Consider the following 18,884-nt stretch of genomic DNA (forward strand, 5'->3'; position numbering starts at 1 on the left):
TAGACTGGTGTGTGTGTTCCAAGTATACTCTTATTCATTATTTATCTGATCACCTCACCTTCTCACAATCCAGCTACCACCAAGAGGCCAACAAGATAAGCCTTTCTGTAACAATCAAAATGGATAATAAAGGGAATGCATCATAAGAAGAACAACTCAGACAGTCTTTGATTTGAGGATTTACTTTAGCTATGATCTACAGGCTTGGATTTCTGTCTCAATGCTAAGTAACAACTGAAAGGCATGTGTATGTGCCAGAGAAAGCGTATTTAGTAAAGAAATGAATCTTCCTTAACATCGAGAAGAACTAATGTTCGTACTGATGACTTTATGTTGTATAAGTAGCTGTATTTTATAGATTTTTTCTTTGTCTGCATAGTTAAAATGAGAATCAAAAAATGACCTCTACAAAATGAGCTTCAAGTGTTTAAAAAACACACTTACATGGGATACTTTATGGCATAAATGAAGTGCACATATGGGTAGGGAAATGTACCCTTGTGCACAGGACCAAAACCATCCCAGCACCCTCTCTTGGGAAGTAGTCTTAAAAGAGGAGTAGTGTGCTGAGTCTAACATCTTCAACTGTGGTGGCTGTTTGAATGCTTTCATACTTTGGATCAATTTAGTCATTTTTCCTTTCCTACTCTTTCCTTTGTAGCTTTGGATTCAAACTGTCAGTCTTCCCAGGTACATGTTGCCATAGGAGACTCTGCTGAGGGTGGAGTGGTTGGCACATTACGGGAGAAACAATTAATTCTAATAAGTATATAGTATATTAAACCCTCGAGTCTTTCCAAAATTTCTCTATATTTCTTCCCCCTTTTCAAAAATTCCTCCCTCTCCCCATGACCCTTTGGGAGTTAAAGTCAAACAACTTTTAGAAATCATTTGGGCAATCATTGCAAGAGAAGCCCAGTGAGGCCTAAAGAAGGTCATCTAGGCTGTGACTGCTTCATGGTGGATTCTCTTATGTTCCTGAGATGAGAAGCCACCCATGGTAAAGATGTTACAAAGAACAGTAACCTAGGATTCTTTCCTAAAACCATTTGAAAGTGTAGACTGGAGATGGGGAAATGGCTCTGTTTGCAATAGTCTTACCTTACAAGCATAAGGACCTGAGTTTGATCCCAGAACCCATGTCAAAAAACAAACAAACAACAACAACAAAAACTAACCTGGGTTTTGTGGTACATACTTTCAGTCCTAGTGCTGGGGAGGCAGAAACAGATCTCTAAGGCTCTCTGGCCTAGTCTACTTGGTAAGGTTTAGACCTCATCCCAAAACAACAAAAACATGAATGGAACTTGTGGAATGACACCTAAAGTTGTCCTCTCACCTCCACAAGCATACACACACGTATCCATTCACTGACACACATATAAATATACAAACATGCATACACAAGGTATAAGCTGTGGGGTTTTTTTTTAAGGAAAACATCATCAAACTTACCATTCCCTCCATTCTGAAGAGCACACTAATATGTGCAGGAGAACTAGAGATATTCATGAGTTTTTATAATTATAAAAATAATATAGACAGTAAAAAACGAGCTGACCAAGTCTGGCCAATTAATTAGTCAAGGTTAGAGGCAGAGTAACAGATCTTAGTATTAGGTAAATTATTCTCTAAGCACTCGAAAAAGGAAGAGGAGACTGAGGGAGCTTAAAAGATGTATCTGGTCCCCCATGCTTGATCATGTAGTCATCTCACGTTTTCTGGAGCCAAAGTAACTGGCTCTAATGTGAAAGACAAAAGTTCTCTTCTGAATCTTTGGGTTTTTTTCTCCTAGAGAGGCCTGTGTTGTAAACAGAATTCATGTCCCTTCCTGCTCTCAGCTGACATTGCTATACAGCTGTATGACAGTTGTTAAGGTCTACCCTACAAGTAGCATCTTTTCAGTGATTGGTAAACGAGTATACATCTGGGATGAGATGTTCAGATGACCTCAGGACCCCATAGAATAAATCAAAACACTGAAGTAATGCCTTGGATGAGCTTTTTCTGATGTAACTCGATTGCTGAACATTATTTCATGGCCATTACTGAACTGAGTGATCTATTTTATCAATGCATGGTGGACTATGGAATAGTCTTCATAATTGACATTCAAGGAGGGTAGGAGAGATGAAGTGATCTTCACATGTAACTAATAGGTAGTCTCAGAACACCAAAGTTCTGTAATCCAAAGAGCTTGACCATGAGATGTTTCCTAAGGGTTTACATTTCATGCACTAGAGAGGGTAAGTCAGGGTTACAGAGGAGGTAAACTGGCTGATAGAGCCTCTTGGACGCTGCGTGGTCTATTTACTTCAAGAGGTAGCTCTCTGGAGCAGCAACGTATTAGTGGCTGAAGTGTTTTTTAACTGCCTGTAGCTGTTCTTATCACATATTCCCTTTGGGGGTGAAACAGTCCATTAACTCTGATCTAGTCTGGGCCCATTTCCCATTTTGGTTCCTGTTAACTGACAGCAGTAACAGGAGTGTATGGAAATAGTTCAACTCTCTCTGCTCAAATGCTGTTATCTAGCTGTTCTGCATCAGGTAGCTAGCTTTACATGTGGAAATATTTTTTGTTTCAACACTGGTGTCCTTAACCTAGGACCACTTTCACCTTGGACAGACAACATATAGGTCATCATAGAAGCTGAGGACTTCTAGGGTAGAAGTGCCAGGCTTTGGAGAAGGGCAAAAAGATGAAGAGAAGTAGCATAAAGGCAAGTTTGTGACAAATGATGCCTAGCTCTGCCTGACCCTGGCTATGTGATCTGGGAGAATCTTATCATCTATTTGCATTTCTGTTTTCTCACTCACAAAGCCAACATTGCTCAATACACAGGCTTAAAAAATAATTAACAGAATTAAAATGTGAAAGTATAATATGCATACTGTAAAGATTATTACAAGAAAGCTAAAGTAACTGATAAAAAAGTTTGATGATAGAAACAGACCTTAGACTAGGCCAGAAGCAGGTGCTAGACAGGAAATTAGACAGTGCCTTGGGCATAAAGCTCTTTTCTCAAGGCTTTTCAACTTCTTGAGATGTGTTCTGCCTTTTGAGTGCTCTTCTATAGTCTTTTGGGTATCTTGTGAATTGGGCTGGAGTTAATTAGAGGTAAGTGGGGGGAGGGGAAATGATGGGGCCCATGGAGCTACACAGGACACTGACTCCATCTCTTCACAGCCTTTCCAAGCAGATGGTTGGTGTGATACTATCAATAACCGGGCTTATTGCCACTACGATGGAGGAGACTGCTGCTCTTCCACACTATCTTCCAAGAAGGTAAGTGAGATGCCTGGGATGGGTAGAAAGGCTGTGTGGCTCCAGAAATTAGTGGGGCTTTGGCTAGCTCTCCTTCATGGTACAGTTATTAAGTGTGAACTGCAATGAGTAAGCACTGGAGTTTCTGAGGTGATTAGGAGATTACGTGATGGAGAAGAGGTGGTGAGCACAGCTTACTAAATTACCAATACAGTGACCCATTAGGACAACAATGGCTTTTGTTGCTGAAAGTCTCCTGCCAGCTTGTCATTGCCCAGATCAAAAAATGTCTTCCTTCCCTTGAAGGTTCTAGATTACCAATGAAAAGCTCCCTAGCTATTACTTATCTTTGATCTATTGTAAGTACAAATGTATTTACAATAGCTACCTGGACCACTCGCTGGACCAGATCTGCAGCATGACTTTATCTGATACCCTTTGTCCCTGTTATTCTTGGCTCCATTAAATTGATAGATAAGTACCTTATATCTGTCAAACTGAGTGAGCTGAAATTTTACAGTATTATGAGTAAAAATGCAAGTGCTCGGGGAATATTTGAAGCTAGTTGGCAAATTCAATGAATTGGAGATATGCTCATGTTATTTCCTTCTCTATATTATCTCCACAATAAAGCCATGATCAGCTCTATACACACTAGAGTACCACATACAATATCTGACCCTCTCTGATCACTTACTATGTGCCAGGCACTATCTTCAGCATTTCATATAAATGAGGTGACAACATGGAGTACTTAAGGACTCAACACATCACCAAACAATTTGGGCCTCTCTTCCTCTGATAACTAATCAGTCTTGAGCTAAGAGAAACAAATCATGAACTTTGACATAAATCAGAGATCAGATCAGGCAGCTATTTTCTATCTTACTTGTAGATATAGCTACTCAAGGACTCTATCTACATACAGGAAGTTATGGCCACATAGGAAGAAGTCATTTAACTCTCTCTCCATTTCATATTCTGCAAACCTGGGATTTGTCTATGAATTTTAGTGCCTCTGGCCAGCATACAAAAAACCTGAGATTATAAAGGCACATCATCTCACTTCTCTATTGACTACAACATCATATTTTATTTCATATGTGCAAATGATCTTACCCTTTCTCTAATCTAGTTGTGCAATTTCTAAACCCATCCATTCATCATATTTACACTAATATGTGACATTTGTATTTATCTCATTTAATCATGAGTACCCCAAAGGTAGAATATTTACCACTCTTGTGTCTCAACAGTGCCCATTATCTTTGATTCTAATTATAGACACTCAAAAGGAATTGCTTATCTCTTGACAACAATACAAGCAGAAAAAAAAGCAACTTTTTCTGTGTCATCTCTGAAATGGGAGAGGGATAATTACATAGAAGTGAGATAACAGTCACACAAAGTGGGTAGGGAGATGCAATGTCTCACCACCTAAAGTATATCTTAGGCTCAAGAAAGTAAAAGAGCCACGCATATGAAGATGACATAGACTATCCCACTGTCCCAAAAGTCAGAAATATGGAACATTTAGAGATTCTAGGCTTCCTGTGTGGCAGCCATTGCTCTGAGGTAAGTCAGTTGTAATCTTCCTCAGAAGGAGATGTGCTAACATTCATCTCTGTAGCTACCAGGATTACAACAGCAACAGAAACAATCATACTAGACATTGTCAGTAATGTTAGGAGTTATTCCAACAATAGTTATAGGTGTGTAGCAAGGTAGAAATGTGTTATACCATCCATTTAATCCAAGAACACAGATGTTCTCTGGAAGGTGGAACTCATGTCTTCTCACCTTATAGATGAAGAAAGGGAAGCAATGAAGGACTACCTTGCCTAAAATGACATAGTGTATAGTAAGAGGAGCCAGTGTTAATTACAGGTCTATGATGTGAACCCCCAATCTCATGCTTCTTGTAGGACCAAGTGAGGAAAATTAAAGCCAGCTGAAAAGTGAAAAGCTTGGCACAAAAACACAAATGATTTCAACTTCCTGTTCATTCCCCTAGGTCATTCCATTTGCTGCCGACTGTGACCTGGATGAATGCACCTGTCGAGATCCTAAGGCAGAAGAAAATCAGTAACTCTAGGACCAGAGCCCACCCTCCTCTGCCCTGGCGGCAGACTAAGAGAGAGAGGCTCCCACAGCAGGATGCAAAGGGTGAATGAACAATACAGGTCCCATGGCCGAAGGGGAGCCTAGAACAGAGAGCCTGTAAGAAATGCAAGAGAATATTTGTAGGTGCCAATTCATGCACTATATAGCCCACATAGGGAGGAACTCTAGGCAAAAGTTTCTGTAAGAAGACAATCGATCAGAAATGGAAGGAGAAACGTGGCAGACAGGACCCTCTTCCGCATTTGTGCTCCACTCCACCCTTTCCTTACTCCTGCTCTCTTCTCCACTCTGCACACTGTCAGGGGCTCAGCCCCACCCAAGGTGTAACACAACATCAAAATATTAGAAGATGAGCTGCCAGGGACACTCTGTTAATCCCCATTTCAGATGGGCTGTCATCTTGCACGGCTCATCGGCTCTAAAGTGGCCCTTTGCCTTTCTTTTGTTAGTCTTTCTTAAATAATGAAGTTAGCTATGTCTTTATAAGTATTTAAACATAATTATATAAATATATTATATATTTTGCTGTTTACCAAGCTAAAAATTATCCATTATTCCACACATGCTGCTGTGAAGTTCATGTCCAGACGGATACTGAAGCTTCGAAGACAGAAAGAAAGGTTCTTTTGCCCTCCTTCTACTGATAGGAATTGACAGGTTGGATAGGCAGAGGAGAGAGTAGATGCAATTCTGGATCCTAGACTGTCAGCTGATCATCATTTTATGACCTGGGATCTGGGCCTACTGAAAGGAGATAGATTTGGCGTGCTAAGAGCAAGAGGCATGGAAAGTTACAAAAGGGAACCCATTTGGCAGTAGGTCTAGTACAACTAGACAATAGTTTCTAAGTATCGCTCAAAAGGAACATACAAACTTCTCCACTTCTCAGAACTCAGAGTTGGTGAAGTCCAGGGTCTTCCACTTCTCCATGTGCCTAGTCCAAGGGTAGCTGTCAGCCAGCCAGTCAAAAAGTCTCTACTGGAGCTCCTTCTCCGAACGGCAGGCTTACGGGAACTTACACCCTCTTCATACTTGGCCAGTTGGTGTCTCTCCTCATTGGAAGTCCCAAAGTCTGGCCATCATTCACAGTCACATCACCAACTGTTGATTTTCTGAGAAAAAAAAAAAGGCTTTGGAAATTCAAGAGGGTAAAGGTAAAAAGAGATAAAAGAATAGAGAGAAATGGAAGAGCCAAAGACTGTCAGAGAGGTGAGAGGTCAAGATTAAAACAGGTTTGAGGATAAGAGGATAAAATGAGTAACCTGTTCCAAGTCTCCAAAGGAAGACCCGGTGATCCTGTGAGCAATGAGATAAATCTTACTCAAGTGGCATCGCATAAAGTTTGTGACCTAGCAAGCAAGCTTGGGAAACATGTGGAGCAAGGGTGACACTCTGTGGGGAGAAAGAAGAATTTCAGCAATTTAGGGTCCATTTTGTCTGCCATTTCTTGTTCAATAGCTATATGGACTACATACAAAACAGTCGCATTAACTCTTCTGTTTCCATCCATCTTAGGCTCACACTTTCCCATGGAGTCTGTTCTAAGTGTGTTTTCTTACAACAGTTTCTGGATCAGACCTAGAAAGACAGTAAGTGATTAGTCTCCCCTGTTTAGCAAGGGTCTTGTCCTCTTACGAAGGCTCTGAGCTCTGTCTCCCTTAATTTTTTCTTCAGTGGAAACTGAGACCAGGCAAAACTCAGAGCCACTTCCAGTATCTCCATAGCCTCTCCTTTTGTTCTCCCTATTCTTCATTATCCATGAAGCAACTAATCTATCAAAAGAGAAAGGAAACATTATTGACCATCATCAGCATACCACTCCTACTGTACACGTTAAGAGCAATATTATGTAAAGACTGTGGATATGGCAATATACACGTCCTTACCTATGGGCAAGTGGAGTGAGGACAAGGAAGTCACTGAGAAATGGAACAACAGAGTTGGTCCATCCAAAATTCCATTGTTGCCTCTGTTCCTAGCTATATGGTAAACAGTTGCTTAAATACTGTTGACTGTCTGAGGCACACTTCGTGCCCTCAGTCAAGAGAAACAATTCATATATATTTCTGGATCCTGATAAGTTTAAAATAGAAAGAACAATAGAAAAGTTTAGATTCTCTACTAAACACACACACACACACACACACACACACACACACACACACACACTATAAAATCCTTTTCTTGGAAAAACGTCCAAATTCTAGGATGCCTTGGGCAATCGTGACAGAGGAGACAGAGACAGAGACAGGGTAATAGTTGTCTTGGGCACAACTCAGTGCAGATAGGCTGTGTTCCCCATGAATACTCACAAGCACACAGTGCTCCCCAATGTGTGTCCATGCTCAGCTTCTTTGTTAAGTCCATTAAGAGTAACAGAGAGGACATTTCCATCCCATACTTCATTTTAAGATACTTTGTTCCTTCTTGGCAACATTCACTTTGCCCTGGGAAGGCAAGAGGACAGTTTCTGTGGTGTATAAAAAGCTCCTCAGCCTGAAGGCCACTTAGCCATAATCAGCTAGAGACAGCGGCAGCAGTCTTGTCTAGACTTTGTCCCCGGGCCCCAGTGTTTGGAGTAACTCAAGTCCCTAATAAAGAAAATGACCATAGATCCCAGGGACAACTCACTTTTGTCCCCATGAGATTGTCTGCATTTTTGTCTCTCTTACACATCCATAATGTCATCCAGGGCCCTTCACAGAGGCTCCTCTGTCTGTTCCTTTGTTCCAGAGTCACTTCTCTGTTTCTTCTTGTTCCTAGTAACTAGAGTTCTGAGGTCCACATGGCCCAGGGGTGGCTGACTTCAATGGTTAGCATGGCAGCCTTCAATCACAGATACAGGAGAGAGGTCAGCATGACAATGTGCAGATACTGGCAAAGAAAGCAGCGAGTAAAGAGTCTCCTTTGGTTCTTCCCTTCCTTTTCCAACATTACAAGGCATTGGTCTTGACACTTCATCTATTCCATGTGATCTCTATTGAGTGTGTCAGTTAGTACCCAAGGGGCTAGTTTGATTGAAACACAGTGAAAGGAGCTGATCTACTGTATTGTAATGTAAAACAGCTACAACCAGTTATTTTATAAGATTATAAAATGTTCATTAAAAAATCAGCACACAAAATATGAAGTGTGTTTGGTGTCTTATTCTTTGTTTAAATGATTTCATTATTTCTGAGTCACTTTTCATTGGCCTGTACCAGATCCACATTTCCCTTATTGGCTGATCATACCCTTCAGTCACTTGAAAACTATTTGTTATATAAATAGGTTATGAAAGAGAGATAAACATGAAAGCCCACCAGAAGAGATGACATTTACAAAGGTGGAGTGTGACAGTAATGCCAAGTGCCTTGTGAGCTGTGAAACACTGTTGAAGAATCATTTACATTTCATAAGTGATAACCATCGCCTCTGGATACTAACAGGAGGTGGCCTTTGAAGGCTGGTTGGTAAAGGTTGCGTGTGATTTGATAGGCAGAAGCACAGGAGTGAGGAGAGAACAGAGGTGAAGATGTGGTGATAGTGATGGGAAGGACTGTCCATTATTGGACATCAGTGAGGCAACCGACTTAGTTGAAAGATGGAACTAAATTAATATGTACCAGGCACTTGGTAAACACAATCTTATTTAATTCTCATGGGGGAGAAGTCTGGAAATCACATATTCTCTCTTCGTCGATGAGAACACCAGCCACCAGTCTGGAGAAGTAAGTTCTCCTATATCCCATGTCTAAACTAGCTTCAAGCCTGGTTTGGGGGATACTGGGTTTAAGAAGGAAATAAATAGCAATTAATAAAGAAAAGGGGGGATTATGAAATGTCAGAGGTGTCACCGTGACCTCCCGTGACACTACCGTCTCTGAGAGAAAAGGGGAATTGGGAGAGCAAGTTTGGGAAAAAGAATTTTAATTTGCTTTTTTTATAAACTTTGCTTGATGGCCAGACAGATAGTTTAGTTAGAAATTTCACATAAAGCCTGTGATTAGCAACCTGGAAGAGACTTCTGCACCTGGGACCAACAGGCCAAATTCTCTGGTCATGCCAGGCACATCTGGGAACGCCAGACCGATAGCTCGTCCCACCTACCAGATACTTGGGAAGACAGGAGGAAAAGATAGCTGGAAGCATAAGCTTGGATTGTGGGGAAGAGGTTTGTGGTTAGAAATAAGTATTTCATAATAAAAGGAATTATTACCTGGCATTTTCTGCAATGACTTGCAAAGTGCCTTCCTGTGATTTTTAGCTAACCGTGGGTGAGGGGTGAGATCACTTTTGCTTTTGCTATTTTCCAAGTGAGGGAATTGCATGATGGAGAGATTATTAGAAATGTGAAGTATATATACTAAGCTGCACGTTGGAAATAAGACTCCAAGTTTTGTTTTGTTTTGGTTTTTGCTCTTAGATGTAATGTGTTTTCTGTTATGCTATATGTAACTCAGTAGACCCAAGAGTGAGCCCAGACTCTAATGCAACAGGAAAGTTCACAGCTTTTCATCTGTTTGTGTTTGAAGGTACTCACTGTGGTTTCCCTAGTCTTTTTCTCTCGTGCTGCTGTCCTGGTAGGAAATCCTCCCTGAGTACCCTCCCTGGACCCTCTCCTCATGCCAGGCCCTGAGTGTAAGCAGATGCCCTTGAACATGCCAGTTTGGACAGCTGGACAGAAACATCTGGCAAGGCCACATTCTTCTTAATAGTTTCCCTAAGGAAAGTCCTGGACAGAAACTTTAGAGCTCTGGTTTTCATTGACTGACAAATTGAAATGACATAATGAGTCATCCATCCATAAGCTGAGAGCCCTGGGCTAAGAGACCTTCTTTTCCATTCAGGCCATGCAGGTGATGAACGCTCTGGGGGTGGAAAAAGGTGAGCAGAATGCTTTACGCTTTGAAATTGCTCCAGTGAGTCTCTGGACCTGGTGTTGAGTCACTGTGTGTGTGTGTGTGTGTGTGTGTGTGTGTGTGTGTGTGTGTTCCCAGAAACACACACGTATTCACGTATGTGAATACACATATATATGTTGGTATATATGTATGTATGTGCATGTGGAAACCAGAGGTCAGCCTTGGATACTATTCATCTAGCACTATCCACCTTTTTCTCTTAAGATCGGGTCTCTCACTGGCCTGGAACTTGCCAATGGGTTAGACTACTTTCTGCTCAGTCAGTCCCAGGGATCCACTTATCTCCATTTCCCCAGTGCTGGGATTACAAATGTGCACCACCATTCCTGGAGGAGGATCTCAGGCCCTTGTTCTTGCAAGAGAAGCATTCAATAGACCGAGTTGTCTTCCCAGCCCCTGAATCACATTTATTTTTAGGTCACTTCATTGATTTTCATATTTTGTTTGAGAGACAGTGAGAGACCAAGGGAGACAGAGAAAGAGGAGAAAAAGCACCAAATTGAGTGGGTAGGGATGAGAAGAGCATCTGGGAAGAGTTGGAGCGGGGGGGGGGGATATGATCACAATATATTGTATGAAAAAAAATTTTTTTAAAGAATACCACTGATTCCCACTCCCTGATAATGTTTAAAGAATCATGTATTCATAAGGACCTGTACCAATAAACTTTCTATATGTGTCTTGTATATTTCTACTGCACAAAGACAAGCTTGATTTAGAGAGTAGATCTTTATTCTCCAGTCTGTCAAGTTTACATTTTACCTATAGGATCCAGTCTGGTGATCAGTACCCTGATCTGCTTCATTAACTTCCTCACTGACGATCACTTTGGTTTTGTTTTTTTTCTGATCCTGTTCCTCCATCCTCAGGTAATATTGCTAAATGCTAATAGGAACTGATGTGACAATGGTGGGAGCGCATTCTTGAAAAAAAAAAAATCTTCCATTCTAATCTGTGGAATGTTTCCAATGCATATTTTAAAAACTTCTAAGCTCTGCAAGGTAGTTCTGAGGAACTGCAATTTGCTAATGTTTTTCCAATCAAATTTTCTTCTAAGGATAATTTAATATAGCTGAGCTTCCTTTATTGTCCTTGTCCACATAAAAGTCATTTATTTGAATACAAATAAAAACAAGCCGGGCGGCGGTGGTGGCGCACGTCTTTAATCCCAGCACTCGGGAGGCAGAGCCAGGCGGATCTCTGTGAGTTCGAGGCCAGCCTGGGCTACCAAGTGAGTTCCAGGAGAGGCACAAAGCTACACAGAGAAACCCTGTCTCGAAAAACCAAAAAAAAAAAAAAAAAAGAGAGAGAGAGAGAGAGAGAGAGAGAGAGAGAGAATGTTAACATTGTAATCACTACCCACCATGTATCAATCTACCTTGTCTTTTCTCTCCACTAGGTAACCCGTTATCTACATCTAATTGCCTTTAAGTGTTTATAAACATACAAGTAACATATTTAAATCTCACAGAAATGCCCTGATACCACAATTTATATAAGGCTGAGTGTTTTCTAAAGGCCCAGCCAACTTGTGATTACACAAATGACTTCAAAGTATTGACTCTGATGGTGATCAATCAATACTCATGCAAAATATCCAAGTGGTCTTCACTGGGGAACACTGCTTGTATCTTCTCCATTTAACTGGGATTCTGTCCTTGAGATGCTAGGGACAAGGATGCTTTTCTTATGTCCTGCAAAGATGGAAAGCCTGGCCAACAGTAATATGAATTCTAGCTCTGACACTCACTAGATAAACATCTAGTTACTGACTCTTTCTGAGCATCAGTTTGCTAAATGCCCGATACTTTCAGCTCCAGGCAGGCAGGGATTAAGGAGTGTGTGTCAGAGATGATGAGTGTAGTCTACCGTCTCAGAATTTGGAATGCACAGAAGCTCAGGAAACTGGCTCTGTGTGGTTCTAAAGACCTTCAAATCCTCAAGCACCCTGTGAGTCTGACATTAGAGGGCTGCTGGGATATGTGGCATCATTAGTTATATACTTAGGAGAGTGAGAGCACATGGTGACTCCCAAATAGTTGGGCCAGGAGATGTTCTAGCTCACTGATCCAGGGAGAAGCAAATTGGATTTGTAGGGTAATTGTGGTGAAGCTTAGCACTGAGAAGAAGAAAACAAGCTAAGGGGAAATTCTTAGGAGCTGGAGAAGTCTATTTATAAATTCAAATGGAATCTACCTAGAAAATTGCATTAGTTATGCAAAATGCTCATAATTTTCTTCAAAGGGCAAGTGATTGAATCATTTAATATATGTATTTTATAAAATTACCCTGTCCAAATAATTACCCTGTCCAGTGTGGACTTTCACAATGTTCTATATTTGAGTTGCTCAGTGCATCAGCCACCACACACATCTTGCTATCTAGTATATGAAATATAACTAATGAGACAGAAGAAATTTATCTTGTATGTTACTTTATGCCAATCATTTAAATGTGAACAGCTAAGTATGTACCTACTGGATACCTTGCAGGAATATACAGTTGTAGAATGTTACACATATTATTTCATTTGCTTTTTAAATATATTCTTTGTGTGCTGTTTTGTTTTATTTTTTACAATACCTGTGTTGGTTAGAGTTTCTATTGCTAAGATGAAGCATCACGACCAAAAGCAGGCTAGGAAGGAAGGGCTTATTTGGCTTACATTTCCATATTGTAGTCCATTACTGAAATCAGGACAGGAACTCAAGCAGGGTTGGAACTTGGAGGCAGGAGCTGATGCAGAGGCCATGGAGGAGTGCAACTTACTGGCTTGCTTCCATGGTGTGCTCAGACTGCTTTCTTATAGAACCCAGGACCAGGGATAGCACCACCCACTATGAGCTGGGCCCTCCCCAGTCAGTATCACTAATTAAGAAAATACCTTATAGGCTTGCCTACAACCTGATCTTATAGAGGCATTTTCTTAATTGAGATTCCTTCATCTCAGATGACTTCAGCATGTGTTAAGTTGACATAAAACTATCCAGCACAGTCCTAGAAATTGAACTCAACACCTCATATCTGTTCGGCGAGTGTCACTGAGTTACATCCAAGCCCTGGGCATGAGGTTTTAAATCATGTTACTTACATCTCATGGCTGATGTAAGGATTTTTAGACACAGATAGATTTTTTAAATATATATATATATATATATATATATATATATATATATGTATATACTTATAGTTTTGGAAAAATGAAATATATCAACTACAATAAGCCTCCAATGATAAACTAAAAACCAAAAACAGATCCTATGCTAAGCTATCCTTTCCATAACACCTTCATACAATTTTTACTAGGTAAGGGGACAGAAGCATCAGATGAGTAATGAAAACACTTAACATAAATAAGACATGAGAACTACTCAGAGAGATACAGAAAGACCAATGTTGTCCAACTAGCAATTGGCAGAACCAGAACTGGCCCCAGTAGTCTGTTTCTACAGTATGTATATTAACAAACCTTTCTATTCTAGAACACTCCATTTCCTTAGAAACCACCCAGATAAAGCAGTGTTTAGTTTTGTGGGTTCTCATACCCAAAAGTAACCCCAAAGACCATACTCTTCACTATGGCATTTCCTTCAGAGTTTGTCCTACCTCATTCTGAGTATTAAAAAGCTACTACAAGTACTGTGCATTTCATATTATAGCCTTCTCTGGCTTACAGGAATCAGTGCATACAACATTGCTAAGAATATCATTGTTGTATTCAGTGTATGTCTTACTTAGGATTTCTATTGCTGTGATAAGACACCATGACCAGGGCAATTCTTATAAAAGAAAACATTTAACTCTGGTGGCTCACTTATAGTTCAGAGGTTCCATCCATTATCACCACAGTGGGACAGGGCGCATGCAGACAGACATGGTGCTGGAGAAGGAGCTGAGAGTTTTATATATTTATATACAAGTAACAGGAAATAGACTGACTTACTGAGTATGGCTTGAGCATAAAGGGGTCTTCAAATCCCACCTCCACAGTGACATACTTCTTCTAACAAGACCACACCTACTTCCACAAGGCCACACCTCCCATTAGTGCCACTCCCTTTGGGGGGCATTTTCTTTCAAACCACCATGTTCTACTCCCTGACCCCCAAAGGCTTGAATTATATCATAATGCAAAAATGCATTCAGTCCCACTTCAAAAACCCCATAGTCTATAATAGTCTCAAACTTATTTAAAACTCTAAAGTTCAAAGTCTCTTCTGAGATTCTTTCAATCTCTTAACTGTAATCTCTTGTAAAATCAAAAAAGCAGATCACATACTTCCAACATATAATGGCACAGGATATACATTACCATTCCAAAACTTAGGGAAGGGAGCTTAGGGAGAAAATACTGGATCAAAGCAAGGCCGAAAACCAGTAGAGCAAACGCCAAACTCTGGGTCTCCATGTCTGACGTCAAAGCGCTCTTTAGATCTCCAACTCCTTTCAGCTTTGTTTACTGCAGGGCTGGTTCTACTCCCTGTCAGCAGCTTTCCTCAGCAAGTATCCCATGGTCTTGGCATCTCCAGCATCTTGGGTTCTCCAAGACAATCCAGGTTTCAACGTCACAGTTTCACACAAAGGCCTCTCTAGGCCTCCATTCAGGGACACTTCTGATACATGCCTGGCCTCAGCAGCTTTCCTTGGTCAATCCTTGACTCTAAAGTCAGAACCATGTGGCTGAAGCTTCCAAGTTCTGCTGCTTACTGGGGCTGGAACACACCCCCCTTGTTTAATTACATCATCTCTAGCTTTCTATTTTTCATGGTTACCTTCACTGACTGAGCTTGGCTGTCCTTGAACTTGCTCTGTAGACCAAGTTGGCCTCAAACTCAGAGATCCTCCAGCATATGACTTTGGAGTGCTGAGATTAAAGGCGTGCACCACCACACCTGGCTCTAAGCTTTTCTTTAATTCCTCTTTACAAGTTGGAAATTTAGCTGGATGGGATCTTGCCCTGAGGTCACCACTCCATTTATTCTATTTCTTAATCTGTTTATCTCCCTAAACACAGAACTTAGCTCCACTCCATTTCCTGATGCTCCTTTTCTCCTTAAATTTTACATTTTGTAATTTACCCTGCTCAGCTTGCTCCTTTTCATTATAAATCTTCAGTAGAGTTACCACTAATAACCACACATCAGAGTCTAAACTAGGCTGTTTTGAGATTTCCTCTGCCAACAGAATTAATCCAAAACTCTTCACTTTAGCCTCAGGCAGACTCTTTAGATAAGGACAAAAGGCAGCCACTTCTTCACCAAAATATCACAAGAACAATCTCTAGGTAACATACTAAAATCTCTCTTGAGCCAGCCCCCAACAGTTCAAATAATTCTCGGCACCATTGTCTTCCATGTTCCTACTACTAGTATGGTCCATTAAGCAGTACTTAAAGCATTCCACTGTGCTTTCCTAACCCAAAGCACCAAAGTCCATATTACTCCAAACAAAAACATGGTCAGGCCTATTATAGCAATACTCCACTCCTGGTACCATCTTATGTCTTAGTTAGGGTTTTATCTGTTGCTGTGAAGAGACACCATGACCATGGCAACTCTTATAAAGGAAAACATTTAATTTTGGTATCTTGCTTACAGTTCAGAGGTTCAGTCCATTATCTTTATGGTGGGACATGGCATGTAGGCAAACATGGTACTGGATAGGTAGCTGAGAGTTCTTTCGGGTAATAGGAAGTGAACTAAAGATACTGGGCATGGCTTGAGCATATATGAGACTTCAAAGACAGCCTCTATAGTGACATACTTCCTCCAACAAGAGCACACCTACTCCAACAAGGCCACACCTCCTAATAGTGCCACTCCCTTTGGAGGCCATTTTCTTTCAAACTACCACAGTGTGTTTTTGTTGAATATCGGTGATGTGCTGGGCACTAGGATAAATTGGTGAGGAAAAGAAAAACACACAGGGATCAAGTTTCTGTCCTCAAGGAACTTATCAAGCAGCTGAAGGAGACAGCATTATTTAGAGGGATGACAGGAAAAGATCATTGAAACAGCACATCTTGTCAAATAAGAGGATGAGACAGATTTTCCTGAAATGGAACTTATGAGAAGCAGTTGGGGAGATGAGTATGTGGAGGCAGAGAGTACGGAGTCCAGATGAGGGAATAGGCTGAGCACAACAGTGGAAGTTCCAGGCACTGATGAGGTATCCTGTCAACAGAAGCATGGATATTTGGCCAGTAGCAGTGGGAGTTCATCACCAAAGAGCAGCCATTCCATTCAGAGGAAGAACACCGTGAAGACAGTAAAGTGTGGCAAGAGGGTAATGAGTGGGCAGGGCTAGGGCGAGGGTACATGAATGCCTCTTGAAGATGTAAAAGAAGTGAATGATCAGGCCAAATAAATACTAAAGGGACAATGAGCCAGCTGAGCACAGGAAACAGCAGGCATGCGGTGGGAGAGAACTTCCTCTGTGTAAAGAAGAAAACTGAAGTCAGCCAGGTTGGAGCACAAGGAGGGATGAGGATAAGGTCAGAGAAGTAAGTGGTGTAGAAAGGTGGAAGTGGGTCCAGAGCATCCCCTCAGCTGTGAGAACGAATCTGGACTTTACTCAGAGTGAATTTCCTCCCTATATTGTTTTCCCTGTGCTTACCCACAAGCCATGCCTATACATAATAAAGTATCTCTACTTCCTTTCACATCTGTCATCTTTCTTTTCACCTGACCTACTCTCATGCTGGCTTTGCACTGGCATCACCTCTTGAACGGACATGGTGACATCTGCAAGTTCCACTCTCCTGCTCCTTCTCCAGACGTTTCATTCAGGTACATGCCCCAGTCCATATTAGCGCTCTTAAAATATGGCCTCAGTGAGTCACTGTGGCTCAGGGAAACTAGTCCATTGCCTCAGACTATCTCTCTATAAAGCTAAATTAGTCTCACATCACAGCTGACCTTTCACCCCGAGCTCCCACTGCTTCTGAAGAAACACTCTGTGGCCCTCTTGACCAGATACTTCATCTGTGCCTGGACTTTCCACTGCAGTACTCAGTCCTTCCCTCAGCCAGACTCACTTTCCTCTCCTCCCTGTGTCTCCTTTGTCGGTTGTTTCTCACTAGCCTTCGTCTGTGAAGCTTTGCCTCATCTCCCTTGTCCTGGGTGCTTATAAAAACCTGACCCAAAAGCAACTTGAGGAGGACAGGGTTTATTTTATCTTAAAGCTTACACTCTGTCATGAAGGAAGTCAGGGCAGGAGCTCACGGGAGGAAACTGGAGGCAATCACCGAAGCAGAGACCATGGACAAATTTTGCTTACTGGCTTGCTTTCTATGGCACATTCAACTTGATTTTCTATACAACCCAGGCCTACCTGCCTAGGAATGATAACCCCTATGTCACCAATTAATCAAAAAGTAGCCTACAAGGGCATTTTTCTCAACTGAGATTCCTTTTTTCTAGATGACTCTTACGTGTGATAAATTGGTGACAACAACAAGACAATCAGCACACCCCCATTTGATGAGATTTTTGTTTTTTGTTTCCATGGTCCCTTCCTGCCCTCCAAATAATCAATATATTTGACTGATACTTTTTTTTTTTTTAGATGTGCTCTTGGCTTTTCCCCAGTACTCAACTGTGAACTCTTTGGTGGCGGGTGAAGTTAGAGATTCACTAAGGTTTTTGATGTCTTCGTGAGAATTTGAAATATAAATCTTTCCATTAGAGTAAAAGCAAACCAGTGTCAGAGACCTCTACTTCAAATTTCAGTTAGCAACAGTAAATTTCCAAATGTATTTACCTCCTGGACTAGGCAGTCTTGAGTAGCATGAATCTCACACCTCTACCTGGTGGCTCTAGAAATACTATCTCATTCATTTTAGGATCTCTGGATTTGCCTCTGTGGTGTCCTGCCCAGTGGAACACTGGACTGTGCTGAATCTTTCACCAACCCTCATTTTATGGATGTGAGACCAAAGGAAAATCAGATATGTTGTTTGCATATTTGGGGTTGGCATGAGTAGGGCGGAGTAAATTTGAGCCATATGCATGACTGGCTCTTTAACAACAGCTCAAACAGTGATGTTAGCACAAGGCTGACACAGAACACTGTGTGCCTTAACCGCATAGTATAGAGATGACTCACCGGTCAGGAACTCAATTACCTTTGAGTTGAGGGGTCATCATTTGTTATAACATGGAGGCATGCTTTGACCCAGGTAACACAAATACATGTTAAACTCAGATATAAATGTGTAACCCACAGGACATGGGGAAAGAATCAGCAACTGTTGATCTGGAAAGATTCATGGTCTAAGAAGCATCTTGACAGCTTAACAAATTGTGGTCATGCATGTGTGTATCACCGTAGGTGAACGGAAATGTCTTCAGTACAAATAGAAACACACTAGTAGAGTGGTAGGTGTGGTGAGTAGCTAGATTTTGACTTTCTTATACTTAGTTTTCCTACAGTGTATGTTACTCTAATAAACTAGTTGAGATTATCTTTGCCTCTTTAATGTACATATAAATGGCATACAATTCAGTGTTCTATGAGTTTGGGGCTGTGTTTTAAGTTTGACTCCATCTAAAATCTGTGGCATGCTCCAGTTTGAGGTCCCAGATTAAATC

The 18,884-nt window shown here is 41.2% G+C and overlaps 1 protein-coding gene across 1 annotated transcript in view; it reads left to right on the forward strand.

Annotated features, from left to right (window-relative positions):
- The window catches only part of Pappa2 (pappalysin 2), a 244,382-nt gene extending 235,869 nt beyond the window's left edge, over nucleotides 1-8,513 (forward strand). The window contains exons 21-22 of the mRNA XM_059280960.1: nucleotides 3,188-3,286; nucleotides 5,280-8,513. Of these exons, the coding sequence (XP_059136943.1) occupies nucleotides 3,188-3,286; nucleotides 5,280-5,354 (174 nt within the window). The 3' untranslated portion in view covers nucleotides 5,355-8,513. The remainder of the gene's footprint in view (nucleotides 1-3,187; nucleotides 3,287-5,279) is intronic.
- Nucleotides 8,514-18,884: the final 10,371 nt, after the last annotated feature.

This window comes from Peromyscus eremicus, chromosome 15 (genome assembly GCF_949786415.1).
Source record: "Peromyscus eremicus chromosome 15, PerEre_H2_v1, whole genome shotgun sequence".
Taxonomy (NCBI): domain Eukaryota; kingdom Metazoa; phylum Chordata; class Mammalia; order Rodentia; family Cricetidae; genus Peromyscus; species Peromyscus eremicus.